Source organism: Myotis lucifugus, unplaced genomic scaffold (genome assembly GCF_000147115.1).
Source record: "Myotis lucifugus unplaced genomic scaffold, Myoluc2.0 scaffold_632, whole genome shotgun sequence".
NCBI classification, from domain to species: Eukaryota; Metazoa; Chordata; class Mammalia; order Chiroptera; family Vespertilionidae; genus Myotis; species Myotis lucifugus.
The window spans coordinates 293,030-313,217 of NW_005871680.1; the positions used below are offsets into that span (position 1 = coordinate 293,030).

The 20,188-nt window shown below is 42.3% G+C and overlaps 1 protein-coding gene and 2 pseudogenes across 5 annotated transcripts in view; all 3 read left to right on the forward strand.

The window, feature by feature from the left end:
* PTPDC1 (protein tyrosine phosphatase domain containing 1) overlaps positions 1-19,976 on the forward strand; it is a 91,076-nt gene extending 71,100 nt beyond the window's left edge. For 3 of the 5 annotated variants that reach the window (XM_014447270.2, XM_023746168.1, XM_014447269.2), the window contains 4 exons: positions 1,166-2,385; positions 13,330-13,515; positions 15,314-15,424; positions 18,146-19,976. In XM_014447270.2, coding sequence (XP_014302756.1) covers positions 1,166-2,385; positions 13,330-13,515; positions 15,314-15,424; positions 18,146-18,262 — 1,634 coding nt within the window. In that variant the 3' untranslated portion in view covers positions 18,263-19,976. Of the gene's footprint in view, positions 1-1,165; positions 2,386-10,141; positions 10,172-13,329; positions 13,516-15,313; positions 15,425-18,145 lie in introns of all 5 variants that reach the window. The other 2 variants (XM_023746169.1, XM_023746167.1) reach the window with 1 other exon arrangement.
* Positions 5,374-6,599, forward strand: LOC102422247 (annotated as a pseudogene).
* Positions 8,774-9,672, forward strand: LOC102421444 (annotated as a pseudogene).
* Positions 19,977-20,188: the final 212 nt, after the last annotated feature.

Below are 20,188 nucleotides of genomic sequence, written 5' to 3' on the forward strand. Positions count from 1 at the left end.
ACCATTTGGTTCAACCAGACACCTGAGCTTGACTCTGGCCATAGTGTACCTGTGTACCTGCCATGGAGTCTCCCACCTGCTCAGGAGCTTCGTTAGGGGAATGTATAATGTTTATACTGTTTCCCTTAATGTAAAGTGCTTATAGCAATATAGTGTTATATCATGGTATGGAAAAAAACACATATTCATGTAGAGACAAGTCTATAAGAAGAATTGTCAGGGGGAAAAATAGATTGTGAATGTGAATGCTTCCCAAATTTAAAAATGTCCAGTTTGGCAGAATGCCAGGCAGGAATATTCCAGCAACTGATGGCAAAGGCAGTGTATGGATCCATTGGATGGAAATTTTCAGAAACTGTTAAATGGGAAATAGAAGCGGGATTTTATTTCTCCCATGTTAGAGTTGAGCATAAGAGGATAAACATGCTAGATCACCTCCCCTTACTCCCCAATTACTCAGTCATTCCCCTATTTCACACTCAGTGATTCCCCCCAACTCCACGCTGACTCCCCTTACTCCACACTTAGTCATGCCCCACTCCCTCCGCAATTACTGCATCATCCCCCCTTACTCCACACTTAGTCATGCCCCACTCACTCCGCAATTACTGTATCATCCCCCCTTACTCCACACTTAGTCATCCCCCACTCACTCCACCATTACTCCGTCATCCCCCGTTACTCCACACTTAGTCATGCCCCACTCACTCCACCATTACTCCATCATCCCCCCTTACTCCACACTTAGTCATGCCCCACTCACTCCACCATTACTCCGTCATCCCCCGTTACTCCACACTTAGTCATCCCCCACTCACTCCACCATTACTCCGTCATCCCCGGTTACTCCACACTTAGTCATCCCCCACTCACTCCACCATTACTCCGTCATCTCCCCTTACTCCACACTTAGCTTCACTGCGACAATTTCTGTGCTTCCTCTGGGTACAGTGGGCACTGAGTGTTCTCAGTCAAGGCAAGGGGTACCATAGAGACAAATAAATATATAAGCACCTTTGCAAAAAGTTACAAAGTTATGTTATCCTTAAAACGTTTTCCTATTTATATGGTTTCTAAACACATATAAAATTTAAATCATCTGAGAGTGATAAATAAAAATATATATAAGCTTTTCTCATCTAGTTTTTTCTTCTTCACCATGTAGGTGTTTTAATAGCTTGTTACTTAGTTTTTGCAACAAGAATGACTGCTGATCAAGCCATTATATTTGTTCGGGCAAAGCGTCCCAATTCCATTCAGACTCGAGGACAGCTACTGTGTGTGAGGGAATTTACTCAGTTTCTGATTCCTCTTCGCAACATATTCTCTTGCTGTGACCCCAAAGCACATGCTGTCACCTTAACACAGTACCTGACTCGCCAGCGGCATCTACTTCATGGTTATGAGGCGCGACTTCTGAAACACGTGCCAAAAATTATCCACCTTGTGTGCAAATTGCTGCTCGACTTAGCTGAGAACAGGCCCATAGTGACAGAAGTGGTAGAAGCGCCTGGCCTCTCAGCCGAAATTGAAAAGACTGTTTCGGAGGTGGTCACAATGCAGCTGGATAGAGAGTTACTGAGGCACGACAGTGAGGCATCGGACTCCTTCACTCCCACTGCAGTGGCGGCAGACGTTGAGAATCAGGATATGATTCTTTCCAGTGAGCAAGAGTTTGACCCTCTGTGGAAGAGACGGAATGTGGAGTGCCTTCAGCCCCTGACTCACCTGAAAAGGCAACTCAGCTACAGCGACTCAGATTTACAGAGAGCCGAGTCACTTCTGGAGCAGTCAGGGACCCCGTGGACAGCATCTGCTCAGATCTCATTCTGCCACATCCCTAGGCAGCGGATGCCCACAGGCCACTGTGACACCCCACAGACTCCACAGCTGGATTTCAATAAGGAAATGCTGGTCCACAATACATTTTCTTTCTGGAATCCAACTAAATTTGGAGGGTTAGAACGACTGAAAGATGACGGGTCACCAATTTTCCAAAGGAAGAATATTCCAAAGGAAGTGCAGCGAAGTAGAACCTTCTCTTCAGGTGTTTCAGGTTCATCCAACCCTGGGGAACCAGTTACACCCAACGTTGCAGATATCCCCAAAAAACCACACTGTTCTCCCCAGCAAGGGACCCCATGTCAGTGTGAAGTTCATGGTGGCCGCAGCAGTCCTGTGGACTATGGCTCCAGCCCCAAAGCACAGTCCTCGGTTGGACCTAAAACACAGAGCAGCAAAGATGTGCCTGAAGTCGCTCCACACACTGCTCTACAGTCTGAATTGAGTGTTGAAGAAAGGAGAATACTGGCAGCCAAAGCCCTGGCAAACTTAAGTGAGTTTGCAGAAAAGGAGGAAGTAAAAAGGAAGGTAGAAATGTGGCAGGTATTTGCATTTCACTTAATTACATATGCAAAAACATCATTCATTTTCCCAAATTTACTTGTATAATTATGAAGACATGTTTGTTATAATACTTTCGAACTTCAGGTTTCTCAGCTGTAATCGGAGCCCGATGTCATAGAAATGACAGACTTTCTTCAGTCTCCTGTGGAAGAAAGCACTTAGCACTGGCAGGGTGCCTGAGTGAGAGAGGCGTGGATAGGACTGATATTAGTAGCTTCCTTCTTTCTTGCTGGGTTTGTGGGATAGACTGACAGGCAGATGTACAGGCCATAGCAGACAGCTGTAAACTGACCTGAAACATCTCTAGGCCAACCCAAGGCCTAGCAGTGAGAACACTGACCCATAAATGAAATCAGAGAAGATTCTTTTACAAAGGTCATCCATACAAGTGTTGAGTGAGGTCTGGAGGGAGCATGACAGATGCCATTTGCTCAGCATTCCCTCTGCAGACTCCCCGGTCCTGCCCCAGTGGCTCCTGTCAGATCTGGAAAGCAAATGGAAGCAACTACAGAGTACCTGTGTGCCGTGGGTTTCTGAGGTTAGGTCTTTTGGGTCCCTTTCTTGGCTTTTACTTGAAATTTAAAATTTTAACCCTTTTTTGAGTAGTACTTTCACTAGAAAGACAGTCTTAAATCAACCACACTCTCTGCCCTGAATGAGCAGCTGATCTAGAGGAAAGGCAGGCCTTATAAACTTAGTTATCAGAACAGATCAACTGCCCAATGTGGGGCTGACCCAGGGAGACCTGGCTTAGTGAAATCTTGACTTGTTAGCCCATAATCAACTACAAGTTATTTGTATAGCGGCTCTTCTATATCCTGCCATTAGTTAAGCAAGGTGTGTACGCTTTTGAGGAAGGCCAGAACCTTCCTGCTGCAGAGGAAGGAAAATAGACATGGAACCTCGCGTCAGCTTATAACTGTGTGATGAGAGGAGAGCACCTCACACACTTTCACCATCAGAATTGGTTTGCTTAGTCAATAGTTAAATGTGGTGGGTTGATGTTGGTTTTTTTTCAACATGGAGCGTGTTCTTTATTCCCTACTCATACCTGAACAAGCCTTCCACCCAGTGGCCAGGTCTTGCTGCTGCGTTGCTGTATGTCATGGTAGCTAGCAGCAGACCCTTTAGCTTTCAGTGTGACAGCTCATGCCCCTCATGGGCCAGCCCCCTCTGTGCCCACACTGCTCAGTGTGGTACATGGGCCACATTGTTTCAACATGTAACATATATGAAAGCATTTTCTAGAGGTAAATACTACTGTTTTGTTTGGATAGGTTTGCCTTTTTTTTCTTTCTTAGAGTTTATTATAAGGCTTTCAGTAATAAAAACAAATTAATTGAATTCTGGAAAGAGTAAACTAAGAGGACTTCTGGTCAAGATGGCAGAAGGTAATTGCCTTCTTCCACAATCACATCAAAATTACAACTGAACTACAGAAAAACCATCATTCAAAACCGCCTGAAACCTAGCTGAACAGAACTCCTATAACTAAGGATATAAGGAAGAAGCCATGTGAAGACTGGTAGCAGGGGCAGAACTCAGAACAGAACAGGTTGGTCCTACACCCATAGTGTGACAGTTTTAAATAAGGAGGGATATCTCCACTGCAGAGGTTCCCCCTGAGGAGCAAGGGGCCTAGCCCCACACCACATTCCACCAGTCCTATATTCCAGTCTAGGAGGAGGAGTTCCCATAACTTCTGGCTGTTAATCCAGCACAGATGGTGACTAAATGAGATGGAGGGCTCCTGGAGTCCCAGGCATTCCACTTAGAGGGCCTGTGCATAGACTTAGACTCACAGCAGCTTGAAATGTGCCAGGAACATACAGGGAGGAACTACAGCGAGCAAGGGCTGGAGGGGCAGCTTTCCCCTAGACAGAAGTGCTGTCAGAGACCATATTTCCTTTGCTGAGCCCTCCCCCATAGAGCCTGCAAGTGGACATCATATCTGAGTCTCCATCAACCTGGCTAACACTGTTTGCTCTTCCCTGGTGATTCCCTGAGACCCTGCTCCACCCAAATTCCAGGCCCACCCAAGCTGTTTCCAGTGGCTTTTCTATACTAACAGCCTGTCTTGGCTCATGCTGCAGAGTTTCCTAAAATCTCAAACAAGCAGCATCTGGCCTCAGCATGCCCCATACCTCTTGCTAAGTGGCCCCTAACTTGACACTATTGGCAGCCAGCCTTGGTAGGGAGCTTGGCCTCTCCCAATCACCTTCAAGCCTAGCATAAGTAGCAGCCATCTGCAGATCGCTTTGTAGCTCATGTCCGGTGGCCCTGGGCAGGGCATAGGCAGCAGTTGACCTTGCCCTGCACCTTCTGGAGGCCCCAGAGCTAGCACACCTGTTGGACAGCTTCAGAACACGCCAAAGCACCACCCAACCACCTCCATAAGTGACACTCAACCACACTCAAAATGTGGTTGGTCTCAGTGGGCATCAGAGCCCCACTGAAGCAAATCCTGCTCCATGGGGTCAGCCCCTGCACAGCAGAGCCTCCATAGAGGTCATGGCCAGTCTTTACGGCAAAATGGCCTGTGGGTAAGTTTTTCCCATTGACATACCAATAGCAATACATTACAACAGGAGGGTGCACACAGTTCACACGGACACACCGGAGAGGCTGTGCCACTGGGTTCTTTAGGACACCTGCTACATAATCCACTGCACCAAGACTAGGAGACAGCAGCTCTGCCTAACACATAGGAACAAACACAGGGAAGCAGTTAAAATGAGGGGACTAGGAACCATCCCAAGTGAAAGAACAAAATGCCAGAAAAAGGAACTAAACAAAAATGGAGACAAGCGATCTACCAGATGCAGAGTTCAAAACACTGGTTATAAGGATGCTCAGTGATCTCAGTGAGAACTTCAACAAAGAGATAAGCATAAAAATGGAGAGAGAAAATGTGAAAGAACCAGTCAGAAATGAAGAATACATTACATGTAATCAGTAGAGTATGAGCAGAGGATCAAATCAGCAATTTGGAAGATAAGGAAACAGAAAATACCCAATCAAACAGCAAAAAGAAGAATTCAAAATAGTGAGGATAGTATAAGTAGCCTCTGGGACAACTTCAAGTATACCAACATTCACATCATGGGGGTGCTGGAAGGAGATGAGAAAGACCAAGGGTTTAAAAACCTGTTTCAGAAAATGATGGAAAACGTCCCTAACCTGGTGGAGGGAATAGACATACCAGTCCAGGAAGTACAGAGAGCCCCAACCAAGATGAACCTAAATAGGCCCACACCAAGACTCATCATAATTTAAATGCTGAAGGTTAGGCCCACTATGCCTGTGCACTGCGCCCAGCAGGAGGGTTGTAGCTCTGATCGGTGGTGGGAAGGACAACTGTTACAATACGATGCAGTGCATTGCTGCTGTGCATTAGATTGTTGTTTTAGCAAATCTAAGACCAGCTGAAAACCAAGTGGGGTCAGGTGAACTGGATAGCTACATGTATCAGACAGTGGGTCCGCATGCCATTGATTTGTATGAAGAAGCAATGGCTCTTCCCCCTCTGTTGCCGTACCATAAGAGAAAGGAGTGTGGGTACAGGATGAGTGTACACCAAGTGTGAAGGTGATGAGGCTGAAGATCTCCATGAGCTTTGAAACTTCAGGAAAAAGAAGCGGAAGGAATGTCAGTAGGTTCTGTACTTTCTGGTTATCAGCATGTTTAGTAGAAAATGTGTGTAAAGGCTTAATTTTCAGCCTTTAGCTTACCTTTGGTAGAGAAACCAAAATTTGCTCTGAGCGATGACAGGCTCTAACATTCAGGCAATCATCATAAAAGTAGCAGCTTTGGGTTTAGACCCAGATAAGCATTTAGGAAAAACCCTACATCAAATGGAGCCTTATCTCAGTGCTTTCTAAGAAATATGGAGTCCATGTTTGTGGGGAATGTGAAAAGTTCACATTGGATTGCCTATTATTTAAGAAGAAAATAATAAGAAGTAGTCATACATTCAGCTGATGCATTTGCACCTGTGGCTTAACTACCCGTTTAGAATTGCACTTGGCGGACAAGGTGTTCCCAGTGCCTGACAACTTCAGAACATCTTAAAAAGTATTTTTGATCGTTTACTGAGCTGCCATTTTTATATGAAAAAAATTACATAGCATTTTCTCAATTATTATGTCCAGCTTTTCCTCATTACAGTTTTCAATTTTAAAAAATATAGATCAGCCCTAACCTGTTTGGCTCAGTGGATAGAGCATCGGCCTGCGGACTCAAGGGTCCCAAGTTCGATTCTGGTCAAGGGCATGTGCCTTGGTTGCGGGCACATACCCAGCGGGGAGTGTGCAGGGGGCAGCTGATTGATGTTTCTCTCTCATCGATGTTTCTAGCTCTCTGTCCCTCTCCCTTCCTCTTTGTAAAAAATCAATAAAAATATATTTTAAAAAATATATAGATCATCAGCCTATCCAGTTTAGCTCAGTGGATAGAGCATCAACCCACAGACTGAAGGGTCCCGGGTTCAGTTCTGGACACATACCTTGGTTGCAGGCTCGATCCCCAGCCCTGGTCAGGCACATATGGGGAGGAACCAATCGATGTGGCTCTCTCACATCAATGTTACTCCCTCTCTCTCTCTCCCCCTCCCACGCTCTCTAAATTCAATGGAAAAATATCCTTGGGTGAGGATTCCCATCAGAAAAAGTTAATAGAACCATTTTGTTGTTATTAATCCTCACCCAAGGATATTTTTTTCATTGTGTTTTTAGAGAGAGTGGAAGGAGGTGAGGGGGAGAGAGAGAGAGAAACATCAATGTGAGAGAGACACATCGATTGGTTCCTCCTGTATGCACCCTGACCCAGCTGGGGATCACCTGCAGTCGAGGTACATGCCCTTGACTGGGGATTGAACCTTTGACCCTTTGGTGCACAGGCCAATGCTCTAACTACTTAGTCATGCTGGCTAGGGCAATAGAACCATTTATTAATCGGGGAAATGTGAATGCCTCTTCATTATGTTGTCAAGTTACTCTGGATTCACTCTGACTTTTGTTCATCTATTCATGTCTTTTTTTGATATGTGCCTTTTTATTTTTTTTTACTTTTGCTTCATATACAACGCTCGTTTCTATGATACCTTTTCTTTCATCACACAGGTTTATTTTCTTCTTTATCTCTTTCCTGCTCTCATCTCTGCCAGTAATATCATGGTGCAGAGGCATTTGAAAATGAGGGTGAAAAGACAATCACTTTATTTAGTCAATCAAATTTATTCTATTGGGTGTCACCAAAGTGCTCTATCATTTTTGTTTTCAGTACATTCATTATTTCAACATTATTGGACTATATTTCAGTGAGGGAGGGAGGGAGGGAGAGAGAGAGAGAGAGAGAGAGAGAGCGAGAGAGAAACATCAATGATTGAAAGAGAATCATTGATCGACTGCCTCCTGATCCCACAACCGGGGCATGTGCCCTGACCTGGTTCATAGATTGACACTCAACCATTGAGCAGCAACTTTTCAGTATTACTTGTGCTGACTTCAGACAACTTTTTTAAAATAGCTAAAGTTGAGCAGAACATAAAGTGTTCCCACATACCCACTTCCCCCAACACAAATACAATTTCCCCATAATCAACATCCCCCACCAGTGTGGTTCCTTTGTTACAATTGATGAATTATGGTGTAAACTCTGAATTTTGTGGCATTATGATAGTACATGGACATATGGTCACCCGGGGTTCATAGTTTACATTATGATTCACTCTTGGTGTTTATTGTACATTGAGCAGATACATAATGACATGTATTCATCACTATGTATTATACCGAATATTCTCACTGCCCTAAACATATTCCATGCTCCACCTATTCATTGCTTATCCCCACTGCTTCTGGCAACCATTCATCTTTTTTACTGTCTCCATAGTTTTGCCTTTTCCAGAATGTCATATAGTTGGGTTAATATAGTATGTTGGCATTTTAGATTGGCTTCTTTCACTTAGTAATGTGCATTTAAAGTTCCTTCATAGCTTTTCATGAGTTTTTAAGTGCTAAATAATATTCCATTAACTGGATATACCAAAGTTTATTTATGCATTCACCTACTGAAGGACATCTTGGTTACTTCCAAGTTTTTGCAATTATAAATAAAGCTGCTATAAAACAAAAATAAATAAAATGTTAAAGATTAACGACAGATAATCTTAAAAGCAGCAAGAGAAAAGCAATTAGGATGCACTTCCAGTGTTGCCATGGCGGCTAACGCTACCACTAACCCATTGCAGCTGATGCCTCTCTCACAGCGGTTCTCAACCTGTGGGTCACGACCCCTTTGGCGGTCGAACGACCCTTTCACAGGGGTCGCCTAAGACCATCCTGCATATCAGATATTTACATGACGATTCATAACAGTAGCAACATTACAGTTATGAAGTAGCAACGAAAATTTTATGGTTGGGTCACAACATGAGGAACTGTATTTAAAGGGCCAGAAGGTTGAGAACCACTGCCTAGAGCTTGTGGACAAGTGTATAGGATCAAGAATTCAAATCGCGATGAAGAGTGATAAGGAAATTGTTGGCACACTTCTAGGATTTGATGACTTTGTCAATATGGTACTAGAAGATGTCACTGAGTTTTAAATCACACCAGAATGAAGAAGGATCACTAAATTAGGCCAGATTTTGCTGAATAGAAATAATATAACAATGCTGGTTCCTGGAGGAGAAGGACCTGAAGTATGAATGGATTTCTTTGACTTACGTTAGATTCTGTTTTGTCTTATACTGACAACAAAATATCATTTTTTTTAACCTTTCACTATCTAGATTTTGTGAAGCCACGTTTCCCGTTAAAGGGGAATGCTTTGAAGAGGCATTTAAATGCCATTTTTTAAGTTAATCATGTTTAACTTGGAAGGAAAAGAACATTAAAGACTAAAATAAAGGTGGTTTGGGTTAATTGTCATTTTATTTATTATACTGCAATAACCATTGGAACAAAGCTTATGGTCATTTTGTCAGTTGCTCTCTTGTCATTTTACATCTGTTTCCTTACTTATAGGACCATTTGGTTCTCAAAAATTGTTCCAAACAGAATGGTGAACTTTTAATTTTGAACAGGTGCATTTAACCCCTGAAATTATTCAATTCAGTTCAAACTGTGATGCTTTGAAATTAGGATTTTTCTACTGCACTCAAGTTTCAGTAACTTCTTTTAAAAACAAACAAGTAATCTGTGCACATTGTAGAAATGCAGACAAATGAAAACATCATACTTTGATGTCTATCCTCTTAGACTTTCTCGGTACACATTTTATATTTTATTTTATTTTAATGTATTTTATTGATTTTTTACAGAGAGGAAGGGAGAGAGATAGAGAGTTAGAAACATCGATGAGAGAGAAACATCGATCAGCTGCCTCCTGCACATCTCCTACTGGGGATGTGCCCGCAACCCAGGTACATGCCCTTGACCGGAATCGAACCTGGGACCTTTCAGTCTGCAGGCCGACGCTCTATCCACTGAGCCAAACCGGTTTCGGCCACATTTTATATTTTAAACAACTTGTTTGCCCTGCTTACACTGTTCTGTGGCCTCCATTGAAGACTTTTTAAAAATTTAAGTGGTGAATGTCTTTCCATGTCATATTTCAGCAACATTAATGTGTGCACAGTATTTCATTAAATGGGTTTACCATAATTTATTTAGCCTATTATTATTGGCCACAGTAATCTAACTAAATCTTTATACATTTTCATTTTTCTTAGAAAACGTTCAGAAGTATGTACTGTCAAAAGGTATATATTGTCATGTTGCTAACAAAACGTTTATAATTGGTGTTTTATACTTTACATACCACCATTGGCTGTGTTCTCTCTTCTCTCTTTGTCATTGTGATAGGCAAAACTTAGTATGTTTAAAATTTTCTTTATTAATTTTGTAGTTTGTGGATTATGTCTATGAGGCTTTTGCCATTGAGATGCTTGTCTTGTCTTTTACTAATTTGTAAGAATTTTAAATAGGTTCTTCTTAGTCATGTGTTTTGCAGGTAAATTCCCCAGTTTGTAGTTTGCCTGTTAGAGGTACATTTTTGACATAAATAAAAAATATTTTATGTAGTCAAAAAAGAGAGAGAGAGAGAGAGAGAGAAAGAAAAGCAATTAGTTACTTACAAGGGAGCTCCTGTAAGACTGTCAGCTGATTTCTCAACAGAAGCTTTATAGACCAGAAGAGATTGGCATGAAATATTCAAAGTGATGAAGAGCAAGGACCTTGCAGCCAAGATTATTCCACCCAGCAAAGCTATCATTTAGAATTGAAGGACAGATACAAAGAGCTTCCCATACAAGAAAAAAACTAAAGGATTTCATCACCAACAAACCAGTATTATAAGAAATGTTAAAGGGTCTCCTTTAAGAAGAAGGAAAAAAAAGATAAAAAATATGAATAATAAAATGGCAAGAAATATATATCTGTCCATTACTTTAAATGGTTTAAATGCTTCAATCAAAAGACATCAGGTGGCTGAATGGATAACAAAACAAGACCCAAACATATGCTGTCCACAGGAGACTCACCTCAGATCGAAAGACAGACACAGACTGAATATAAAGGGGTGGAAAAGATAGTTCATGAAAATAGAAATGGGGAAGAAAAAAAAGCTGGGGTAGCAAAACTTACACTGGACAAAATAGACTTTAAACAAAGGTTATAACAAAAGACAAGGAAGAACCCAGCAATTGCACTTCTGGGTATTTATCCAAAGTAACACAAAGCACTAAATCAAAAAGATGTATACATCCATAGGTTCATTGCAGCAGCATTTACAGTAGCTAAGATATGGAGCAACATAAGTGTCCATCAACAAATGAATGGATAAAGAAGAAGTGGTGAATACGTACAATGAATATGACTAAGCCATAAAAAAAGAATGAAATCTTACCATCTATAACAATATGGATGGACCTAGAGCAGTGGTTCTCAACCTTCCTAATGCCACTACCCTTTAATACAGACAGTTCCTCATGTTGTGGTGACCCCCAATTTCATTGTTACAAATTGAACATAATTAAAGCACAGTGATTAATCACAAAAACAATATGTAATTATATATGTGTTTTCCGATGGTCTTAGGCGACCCCTGTGAAAGGGTCGTTCGACCCCCAAAGGAGTCGAGACCCACAGGTTGAGAACCGTTGACCTAGAGGGTGTTGTGCTGAGTGAAATAAACCAGACAGAGAAAGACAAATGTCAGACGATTTCACTTGTATGTGAAATCAGAAAAGGAGAACAGGCAGAACAGAAACAGATTCATTGATACAGGGAATATTGATGCTTGCCAGAGGAGAGGGGACTTGGGGGACTGGGTGGAAAAGGTGAGGGGATTAAGAAGTAAAAATTGGTAGTTACAAGTAGTCACAGGGAAGTACAGCATAGGGAACATAGTCAATACTGTGTGGTGTATGATGGGTACTAGATTTATCAAGGTGATCACTTTGTAAGTTATAAAGGTCTCATCTGGGCTGTACACTTGAAACTAACATTGTACATCAACTATAATGAAAAATAAAAAATCATTTAAAAGAAAAAGTAAAATGAACATGATTTAAATGGCATAATGCGCCTTGTCCCTATACTAGGCCCTTTCATGTCTTTTATCTCCTGATTTCACAGGAATACTTTGAGGCAGATGATATTATTCACAGGTTCTTTGTTAATCTATATAGTCCTTATAAATTAAGTATCACAGATGGGGGAACTATGGGTCCCAGGGATCACATGACATGCTTGCAGTCACATGGCCCAAATGCCCCAGAGCAAGATACAGCTCATGTGTTTAATACTTTTCATCATTCTTATGTCTTTCCTAATCCCACTGAAGATTTCAGAAAACATATTGATGTAACGGTCATTTAATAAGAGGGTCTTTGAGTTTTGTCATTTCTGCCCAGCCTGTTTTCTCAAGTTGACTTATTTATGCCAGAGGACCCTGATGGCATGAAGAAACATCACAGACTGGGTGGAGTAGACCTGGTGGGAATGCCTGTTTTGCCCTTTTCTCGATTTGGGCTCCTGGGCAAGTTATTTTATCTTTCCTGAGCCCCAGTACATTTGTCGGTAGAGGGAATTGGGTTGCTGTAGAATCAGGTAAGTCATGTATCAGAGTTCCTATCATAAGGAAAGTGTTCTACAATTACAGAATGGGTGAATGAATGAATGGTAGCGGTTACTATGCTTATTACTATTGCAAGCATATTTCATTTACTAAAACATAAATCTGAAATGTCCTGTCAGAAATTAAAATTCTTATCTCACTTTCCTCTGTTCTCTGTGAGGCAAAGTTTTAAAATCACCTGCCTAAATCATCTCCAGGCATGTGGAGCAGTGGCAAGACTTCCTAGTTGTTTACACCCTATCAAATTTCAGGGTACAGTGCTTATTGTTTGTTAAATGCTACATAGGATTCTAAAGAATTTGAAAGAAGTACATTTATCAACTTTTAGGCATTTTTGGGAATACACTTTAAAGTTTCAGTCAGAAGCTTTTCCTTATCCCAGGTTAATTTGCAAATGTTCTTTTATTTATAATTTTAATCTACCTTTCTACTTCATTGCAGCAAATATTTCTGATTTGTTCCCCAAGACCCTGAAAGGCAGGCTCCCTTCCTGGGCTGTTGCTGTGGTTTTTCAATGAAGTAGAAAGCTTAGGTTAATAACTAAGCCATTCTCTGCACTGGGAGCTTTAGGAGGCCTCAGACTGCTCAACACCTATGGGGCAGGGATGCACTTCATAGAGGGAAACAGGCTTAGAGAGGTTCAATATCTCAACCCAATGTGCCTCCTGGATAGCTTGAGGTTCATCAGATGTCAGATGGAGCCTGCTTCCTCTCCCTCCCTCTCTTCTCTCTTCCTTATCTCTCCTCCCTCTTTCTCTTTTTTTCTTCCTTTCTTTTTAGAAAGAGCTAAATTCCCGAGACGGAGCTTGGGAAAGAATATGTGGTGAGAGGGACCCTTTCATCCTGTGCAGTTTGATGTGGTCGTGGGTGGAGCAGCTGAAGGAGCCTGTGATAACCCAAGCGGATGTGAGCATGTTGGCTGACAGATGTGCGGATACTGCAGACGCACTGTTTCTATTAGAGAAGGTAAGGTAGCTGCTGGACCAAGTGATGCAATTAATTATGTAAGTTCACACACTAAAAAAACCATTGTAAAAAGGGAATTCATATGGAATCACATATCTGGGTCTAATTTAAGTTTCTGTGTTTAAGTTTTTCCAAGAAATACCCAATATAAACATTTAGAAGATACAAAAATAAAAAGAGAAATGCCCATAATCCCAGGAGAGCCACTTTAAACATTTTCACGTCTTTCAGACTTACCACCACGTATGTTAACTTGGTAGAAATCATTTCATATACAACTTTATGCTTCATTTTTTGCTCAAAATTGTAACATATGTATATTTCCATGTTTAGTGTAACATTTTCATAAATATTAACTTGATGGACAGGTAATACTCTAACACTGTGCAGATATGTTATAATTAACCATTTTCACTTTCAAGTATTCGTTTCTACTCATTTACCATAAGTGTACAATGTGAAGAGCTGTGAGGTAGGTTGGAACATGCACTCATTTGTATTTTCTGTGAAAGGGAAGTGTGTCATGTACATATGTATGTAGTCCATGTATAAAAGGTGGAAGACTATAAAAGGAAAAGCAAGAAATCGATAGATAATGATGGTGATTGCCTTAGGGAACGTACTAGGAGACAATAGGTCTAGGGAGGGAGGGAAGGAGACTGACTTGTCATTGTAGATCCTTCTTACAATTTAATCTTTTTAACCATAGAGAACTGTTACATTTTATTTAAAAATAGGCTTTGTTTTTATTTTAGGAAACTATTATCTCATAATCAGCCTTGCGTTACCTACTGTGCTGCCGTGTCTCCCGTTTCCACATCTGCGCTACTGCTGGGGACGCAGACATGCAGACACACAGTGGTGGATGCACGGCTTTAAGATGAGATGTTTCCTGCATTGGGAGTCCTCTTAGGCTGGTCTCTCAGCAGGAAAATTACAGAGATGAGCCTGGAGAAGGGTTGAGGCAGTTACCCTTCTTGGGTGGTGGCGGCCAGGCCCTTGCTGAGCTGTAGATTCTGTGTTCACCTTTGTCCATCCCCCTGGCCCGGAAAGGTAGAGGATCCGTTTTACTGAAAAGGGAAGGTGACATAACTGCCCCAGGCACGCAGCCTGTGGCGGAGCAGGATTCACGCTCACGGTTCTGGCACAGCGTGTGCTCCCATCGTCACTCACTCCATGCCCACGGGTAGGCGTTGGCATCACGTCAGGGGTTTCCTTCTGTCAGCGTCACTGTTGTGATCATGTGTGCTTGAGCAGATGTCCAGGTGCAGCCAGTGGCTCTGAGGGCCATGTGCACGGGATGCTCACTGTGCAGGGGTGGGGCTTCTCCTTTGTTTCTCTAAGGGCAGCCCCAGGAACCAAGTCTGGACGCTTTGTCAGAGACCTTCTCCTAAGCTCCCAGGCTTCCCGAGGGCTGCCCGGTCTCTCCTGACACCCCGCTGTCCTCCAGTGTCTGCAGGCAGCAGGGCGAGCAGGTCCCTGGTTGCCGTTACATGTCAGCATACACAGCCCAACTGACGCCATTGTGTCCAGAAACAATAAGAGTGGATCATCCCTTCAGTTCACTTCAAGGAAAACATTTCATTTGAAATTGTGCTTCATGTAATAACTAAGCAGCTCCTGAAAGCATTCAGACACGTAACAGTAAACACTGGTAGAGCCCTTGGTAGAGAGTGTAGTGTTGGAGGTTATAAGCACTTGGTCACATGCCAGTTCCTGGCGCTCCACTTGCTTTGAGTTTATTTCTTGAGGCATTTTTCAAAAAAACTTGTTTGATTTCGATTTCTGCAAAAAACAGGGCCAGCACCAGACTATTCTTTGCGTGTTGCACTGCCTGGTGAGCCTGCAGCCAGTTCCCATGGATGTGGAGGAAGCTGTCCTGGCCCACGCCATCCGAGCTTTCACCAAGGTGGGTGGCGCTTTCCCTCCTTCAGACCACAGCAGCATGATCTTTGCAAGTTAGAATCCAGAGGTCAGCTGCCTCCTCTAAAATAAAACTGTTAGCCACATCTCTTCGGGGAAATGTGTTTGACATTTCTTAAAAGTAGTTGCAGACTTTTGGCTAAAATTACCCGTTTTCTAACAGTGATATTAGAAAAAGCTGACCTGTGGGTTTTTTTGTAGGAGAACATTGAAACAAAGAGCTTTTATAAAGAGAAACAGTTGGGTATTGAGAAAATATTTTAAATGATGTGCTAGTAGGAGTCAGAGAATTTTGTTGTTGAGCCAGTTCTACCTTGGGTCTAAACAAGAAATCATCTAGTGAGAATTCAGTGTCCAGCATTGACGATCAGGTAGTGTGTCCTAGTTGGCAAATCCTAAGCAGAGAGTAAAAAACGTTTCCTTCCTCTGCACATCCTTCTGGCTTATAGCAGTCTTTCCTGGCTGAAGAAGAGTCAGTGCCTGCCAAGTGAAGAGGTTTCCCTTACCCATTCAGCTAATTTTTTGGTACTTCTCACTTATGATATGAAAAAGTCATTAAACAAAGAAACCAGCATTTCAATGATGGTGTCTGTGGTAAACACTAATGATGATATCAGTCATTATCGGTAATTCACCAGTCTCCTCCGCCTCCACTCTTTCCAAAGTGATATTATTCCGGCAGGCTTTCTTGTTCCTCATCTGGAGCTTTATGGCACTAAGTTTCCAGAGTCAGCAGCGCAAACCCCAGTCACATGATCCTTTATGTCTATATTTTATTACATTTTCATAGGCCTTCATAGACCAAGAAGCTACTTGCTGTGTGGGGAAGGCTGTGGTTTGGTGCTTCCCAAAGTAAACAGTGGAGACTGTTATTAATGTTAGTAAGTTTCTGTAAATATGATAGACAATATAATGAATGGTTAAGATAAAAATAAGTGTCTGATTTAACTGAAAATGATACTCAATATTGGTCTCTCCAAAATTCTTCACAACTCCTTTTGGCCTTTGAGGGAGATACTAGTGAAGAGTTAAATATACCAGCTGTTCCAAATCTGTCCATAAAAATGTTAGGACAGAGTCCTTGGGCCTTTCCCTCTGTGCACAATCATAGGAGCAGTGTGTGACAGCTCTCGTCCTGGGCTTCCCATGTAGAAAAGGCCGTGTCTCCCTTCACGCAGAGCTCAGCAGGCTTGCTGCAGCCCCGCATTGAGATCCTCAGCTATGGTGCAAATGCCCTGCTTGTGCAGCGTCCACCTGTGCCCTCCACATCACCCCCATGTGACCTGGAGGGCAAAGGAACCCACATGTGATTATGTTGTTCAAGTTACAAGGTTGTTAGTCTCTGGCCCAGCAGTCTAGTGTCTCCTTCCAGGGTCCCCAAGCCAGCAGATGTCAGCAGGTGAGCAGAGTGAAATCCCAGACGCTTCCCAGCCCTTCACAAGGGGATAGCCCTCCCTCCCTCCAGGAGCAGGAGGAGGGGGTCACTGGCCAAGGGATCTCATCCTGTCACAGGAGTCACATGTGTCTTTGGGGGGCGGGGTGGAAGCATGGTCATTGCTCTAGTTGTCCATCCTGCATCACTCCTAACCCTGCAGTACAGTGAACTTGGGCAGATAGTTTGCCTATGTGTACATGGTGCCTTCCCACCAAGGAAGCGGCTACATAGGTTTTTATGTGTGTCACACCCATGTCAGGATCTCATATGTAGTACTCACCGAAACCCTAAGGAGATGGGCATTGTGGCCTCCTCTTATAGAGAGGTCAGGGATGACCCGAGGCTGCATGGCTGGCAGGTGGAAGGCCAGGCTCCTGTTCAGGCCACCCCGGTGCAACACTGGTAGCTAGTGCACGTTGTTTTCATGAGGAGACCTTGCCCTTATATCATCAGTGATCGGGTTCTGGTTCCAAAACACACTGCACACTCAGTGTCGACCGGATTCCTGACAGTGTGTGAGTAGACTACATATACAGGCACTAGATTTAAGTCTTTGGGTTTTCATTGATCAATTTGTCATTGATGTAATTAGCAATTCTAATATGTAATTAAAATTAATGTGAGAAATGTATTGTGTATACTTTTAAATATATATTTTTATTGATTTCAGAGGGGAAGGGAGAGGGAGAAAGAGATAGAAACATCAGTGATGAGAGAGAATCATTGATTGGCTGCCTCCTGCACGCCCCACACTGGGGATTGAGACCACAACATAATCATGTGCCCTGACCGGGAATTGAACTGTGACCTCCTGGTTCATAGGTCACCGCTCAACCACTGAGCCACGCTGGCCTATCATATTATGTATGCTTTTAAATTTATATATAATTTTGCCCTAACCGGTTTGGCTCGGTGGGTAGAGTGTGGCCTGCGGACCAAAGGGTCCCAGGTTTAATTCCAGTCAAGGGCACATACCTCGGTTGCAGGCTCCTCCCTGGCCCGGGCCCTGGTCTGGGTGCATGCAGGAGGCAACTAATCAATGTGTTTCTCTGACATCGATATTTCTCTCTGTCTTTCCCTCTCCCACTCTCTCTAAAAATCACTGGAAAATATCTTCGGGTGAGGATTTTAAAAAGTTAATTAATTTTAAAAATGTTATATATAATTTTGCTAATAAGTGTTATTTTTTCCCCATCCCATTTCTTTTCTCCCAAAATAGACTGGTTAAAATTCTTGTTTCAGTGTCCTGAATATAAATTTTCTTTGTCACAGGTTCATTTTGATTCTGAAAATGGACCCATAGTTTACAACACCCTAAAGAAAATATTTAAGCACACACTTGAAGAAAAAAGAAAAATGACAAAAGACAGCCCTAAGCCTGGTGTTTAGTGCAGCTGACTTTCCCTTCATTGCGAATATTTCAGACCAGAAGACCCAGGCGGCATTTCTGCTCATAGAGGAACAAGGTCAAGTGCAGAGCTGCTTCATCTCCCAGCACTTTGCTTCATGCTCTTGGTTGTGCTAAGAATGACTGCTTCTGTTTGGAGCAATTCTATATTTTAAGATATCGTTGAGCTACATTTTTATGTTGAAAAATTGCCATAAAGTTGGTGCCGCTTTATTTATTTAACTGAATTAATATTGTTCTTACTATTTTAAGTAATGTATGTTTACATCCTTATTCTTTTTGACATTTTGGAAAAAAAGTTGTAACTCTTCTTTCCAAAACAATTACCTTGTTGACAGAACTCCTACCATTTTTACCAAGTAGATGTCAGGAGTAAAATCTCAGTGTGTATCCATCCCCTGATGCATGATGTAAGGAAGTCACCAAGTGTCTTAAACCAAGTGTTTCTTATTTCTTAATAAGAAGGTTGTTGATACAATGTTTTTAAAGGATTTTTTTCAATTGTTGAAATCTTTTGTGTGTGTTTTCTTCTTTTTATAAATGTGGCAAAGGGTTTCAAAATATATTCTTTTTCAGAGTAGTTTAGTTTTATTGTTAAAGGAATGACTGTGAGATGGTTGGGGTTTTTTTACTTGTAGAAAGTAGACTTGCTCAGGCTTCTCGACAATGTTGCCAACCTTTGCTGTCACAGGAGACAGGAATGGTTCTCACACATCAGCCTTATTCCCACTCCCTGGGCTGCTGCTGAGTCAAATAGCATCTTTACAGAGGAATTGGGCTCAGTGACGGGCACTGTGGGAAGCTGCTCTGAAGCAGGACCCCACAGAAAGGCCGGCCTCCAGGCACTGCAGCCCTCCCCAGTGCCATGTCTGTTCATGCTGACGGTGTGATAGCGTGAGATCTGGCCCATACCTCCCAGTCTGCCATCCTATAGACCAAGTTGCCTTTGACTGCCTTTTGACTAGAACAAGTAAGATTTTTAAATTGAATTTGACCCACTTAGGTTATATTCGCCCTACTGGCTTTAGATAAGAACCTAAACTGGTTCCTTGTAGAACCAAACTATCAATCAGCTATTGAAGCCATAACTAATATTCAAATGAACAGGTGGGGTACCTAGGCCAGGCCAGAGAGGATCAAAGTTTTTCCCAATAAAGCTGATATTAATCAAACCATTTTCAAACTAAAGAAACTACTTAATCATAAAGACAGAATGTCAGGAAAAGCTAATTAACAACAAATGAAATTTCTCTAACTTCTGCCTTTGTGAATCAAGCTCTAGCACATTAAAAATATTTTAGTCATTATCAGTCTTACTAACTCTGCTGGCATACACTAAATGCCATTTCCTCCCACACTGTTTGCATTTTCTTAGGAAATCAAATCCAATGAGTTTTAATGAACCGGGTTGTCCATTCCTGATATTTCTCATTTTCAAGTGCCTGATTTAGGAAATTAGGAGAGAAGACAATTGCATTTTATCCAAAGATATGTTATTAAAATGTTTTGTACCCAAAAAGATGTCTGTTCTCTTCTCATTCAGTCTCATGTGGGCAAGTGGCACCACGGTGTGTCTGATGGTGTGACCCCCAGTGCACCTCTAAAATCTACACCCACTCGCAAAGGAGAGCTGGTGGGAGAGTTCATTAGGCTGTGTACAGTTACTGTATTTATTTGAATAAAAGTGAAAATAACCCAAACACTTATCTTGTACTTCTTCAGCTTGAGAGTCATGCACGTCCTGATGCAGTTGGTGGTTAGACTATCCTGATGGGCAGACTGAGCTGTTGGCTGAACAGGCAGCTAGTCAAGCTCTCCTCAGTTCCGACTCTGTGGGTTCAGAATGACCAAGGGTGTCAGGGGACCCGGGTTGGAGAATTCTAAGAGGAATGGGCAAGGAAAATAAG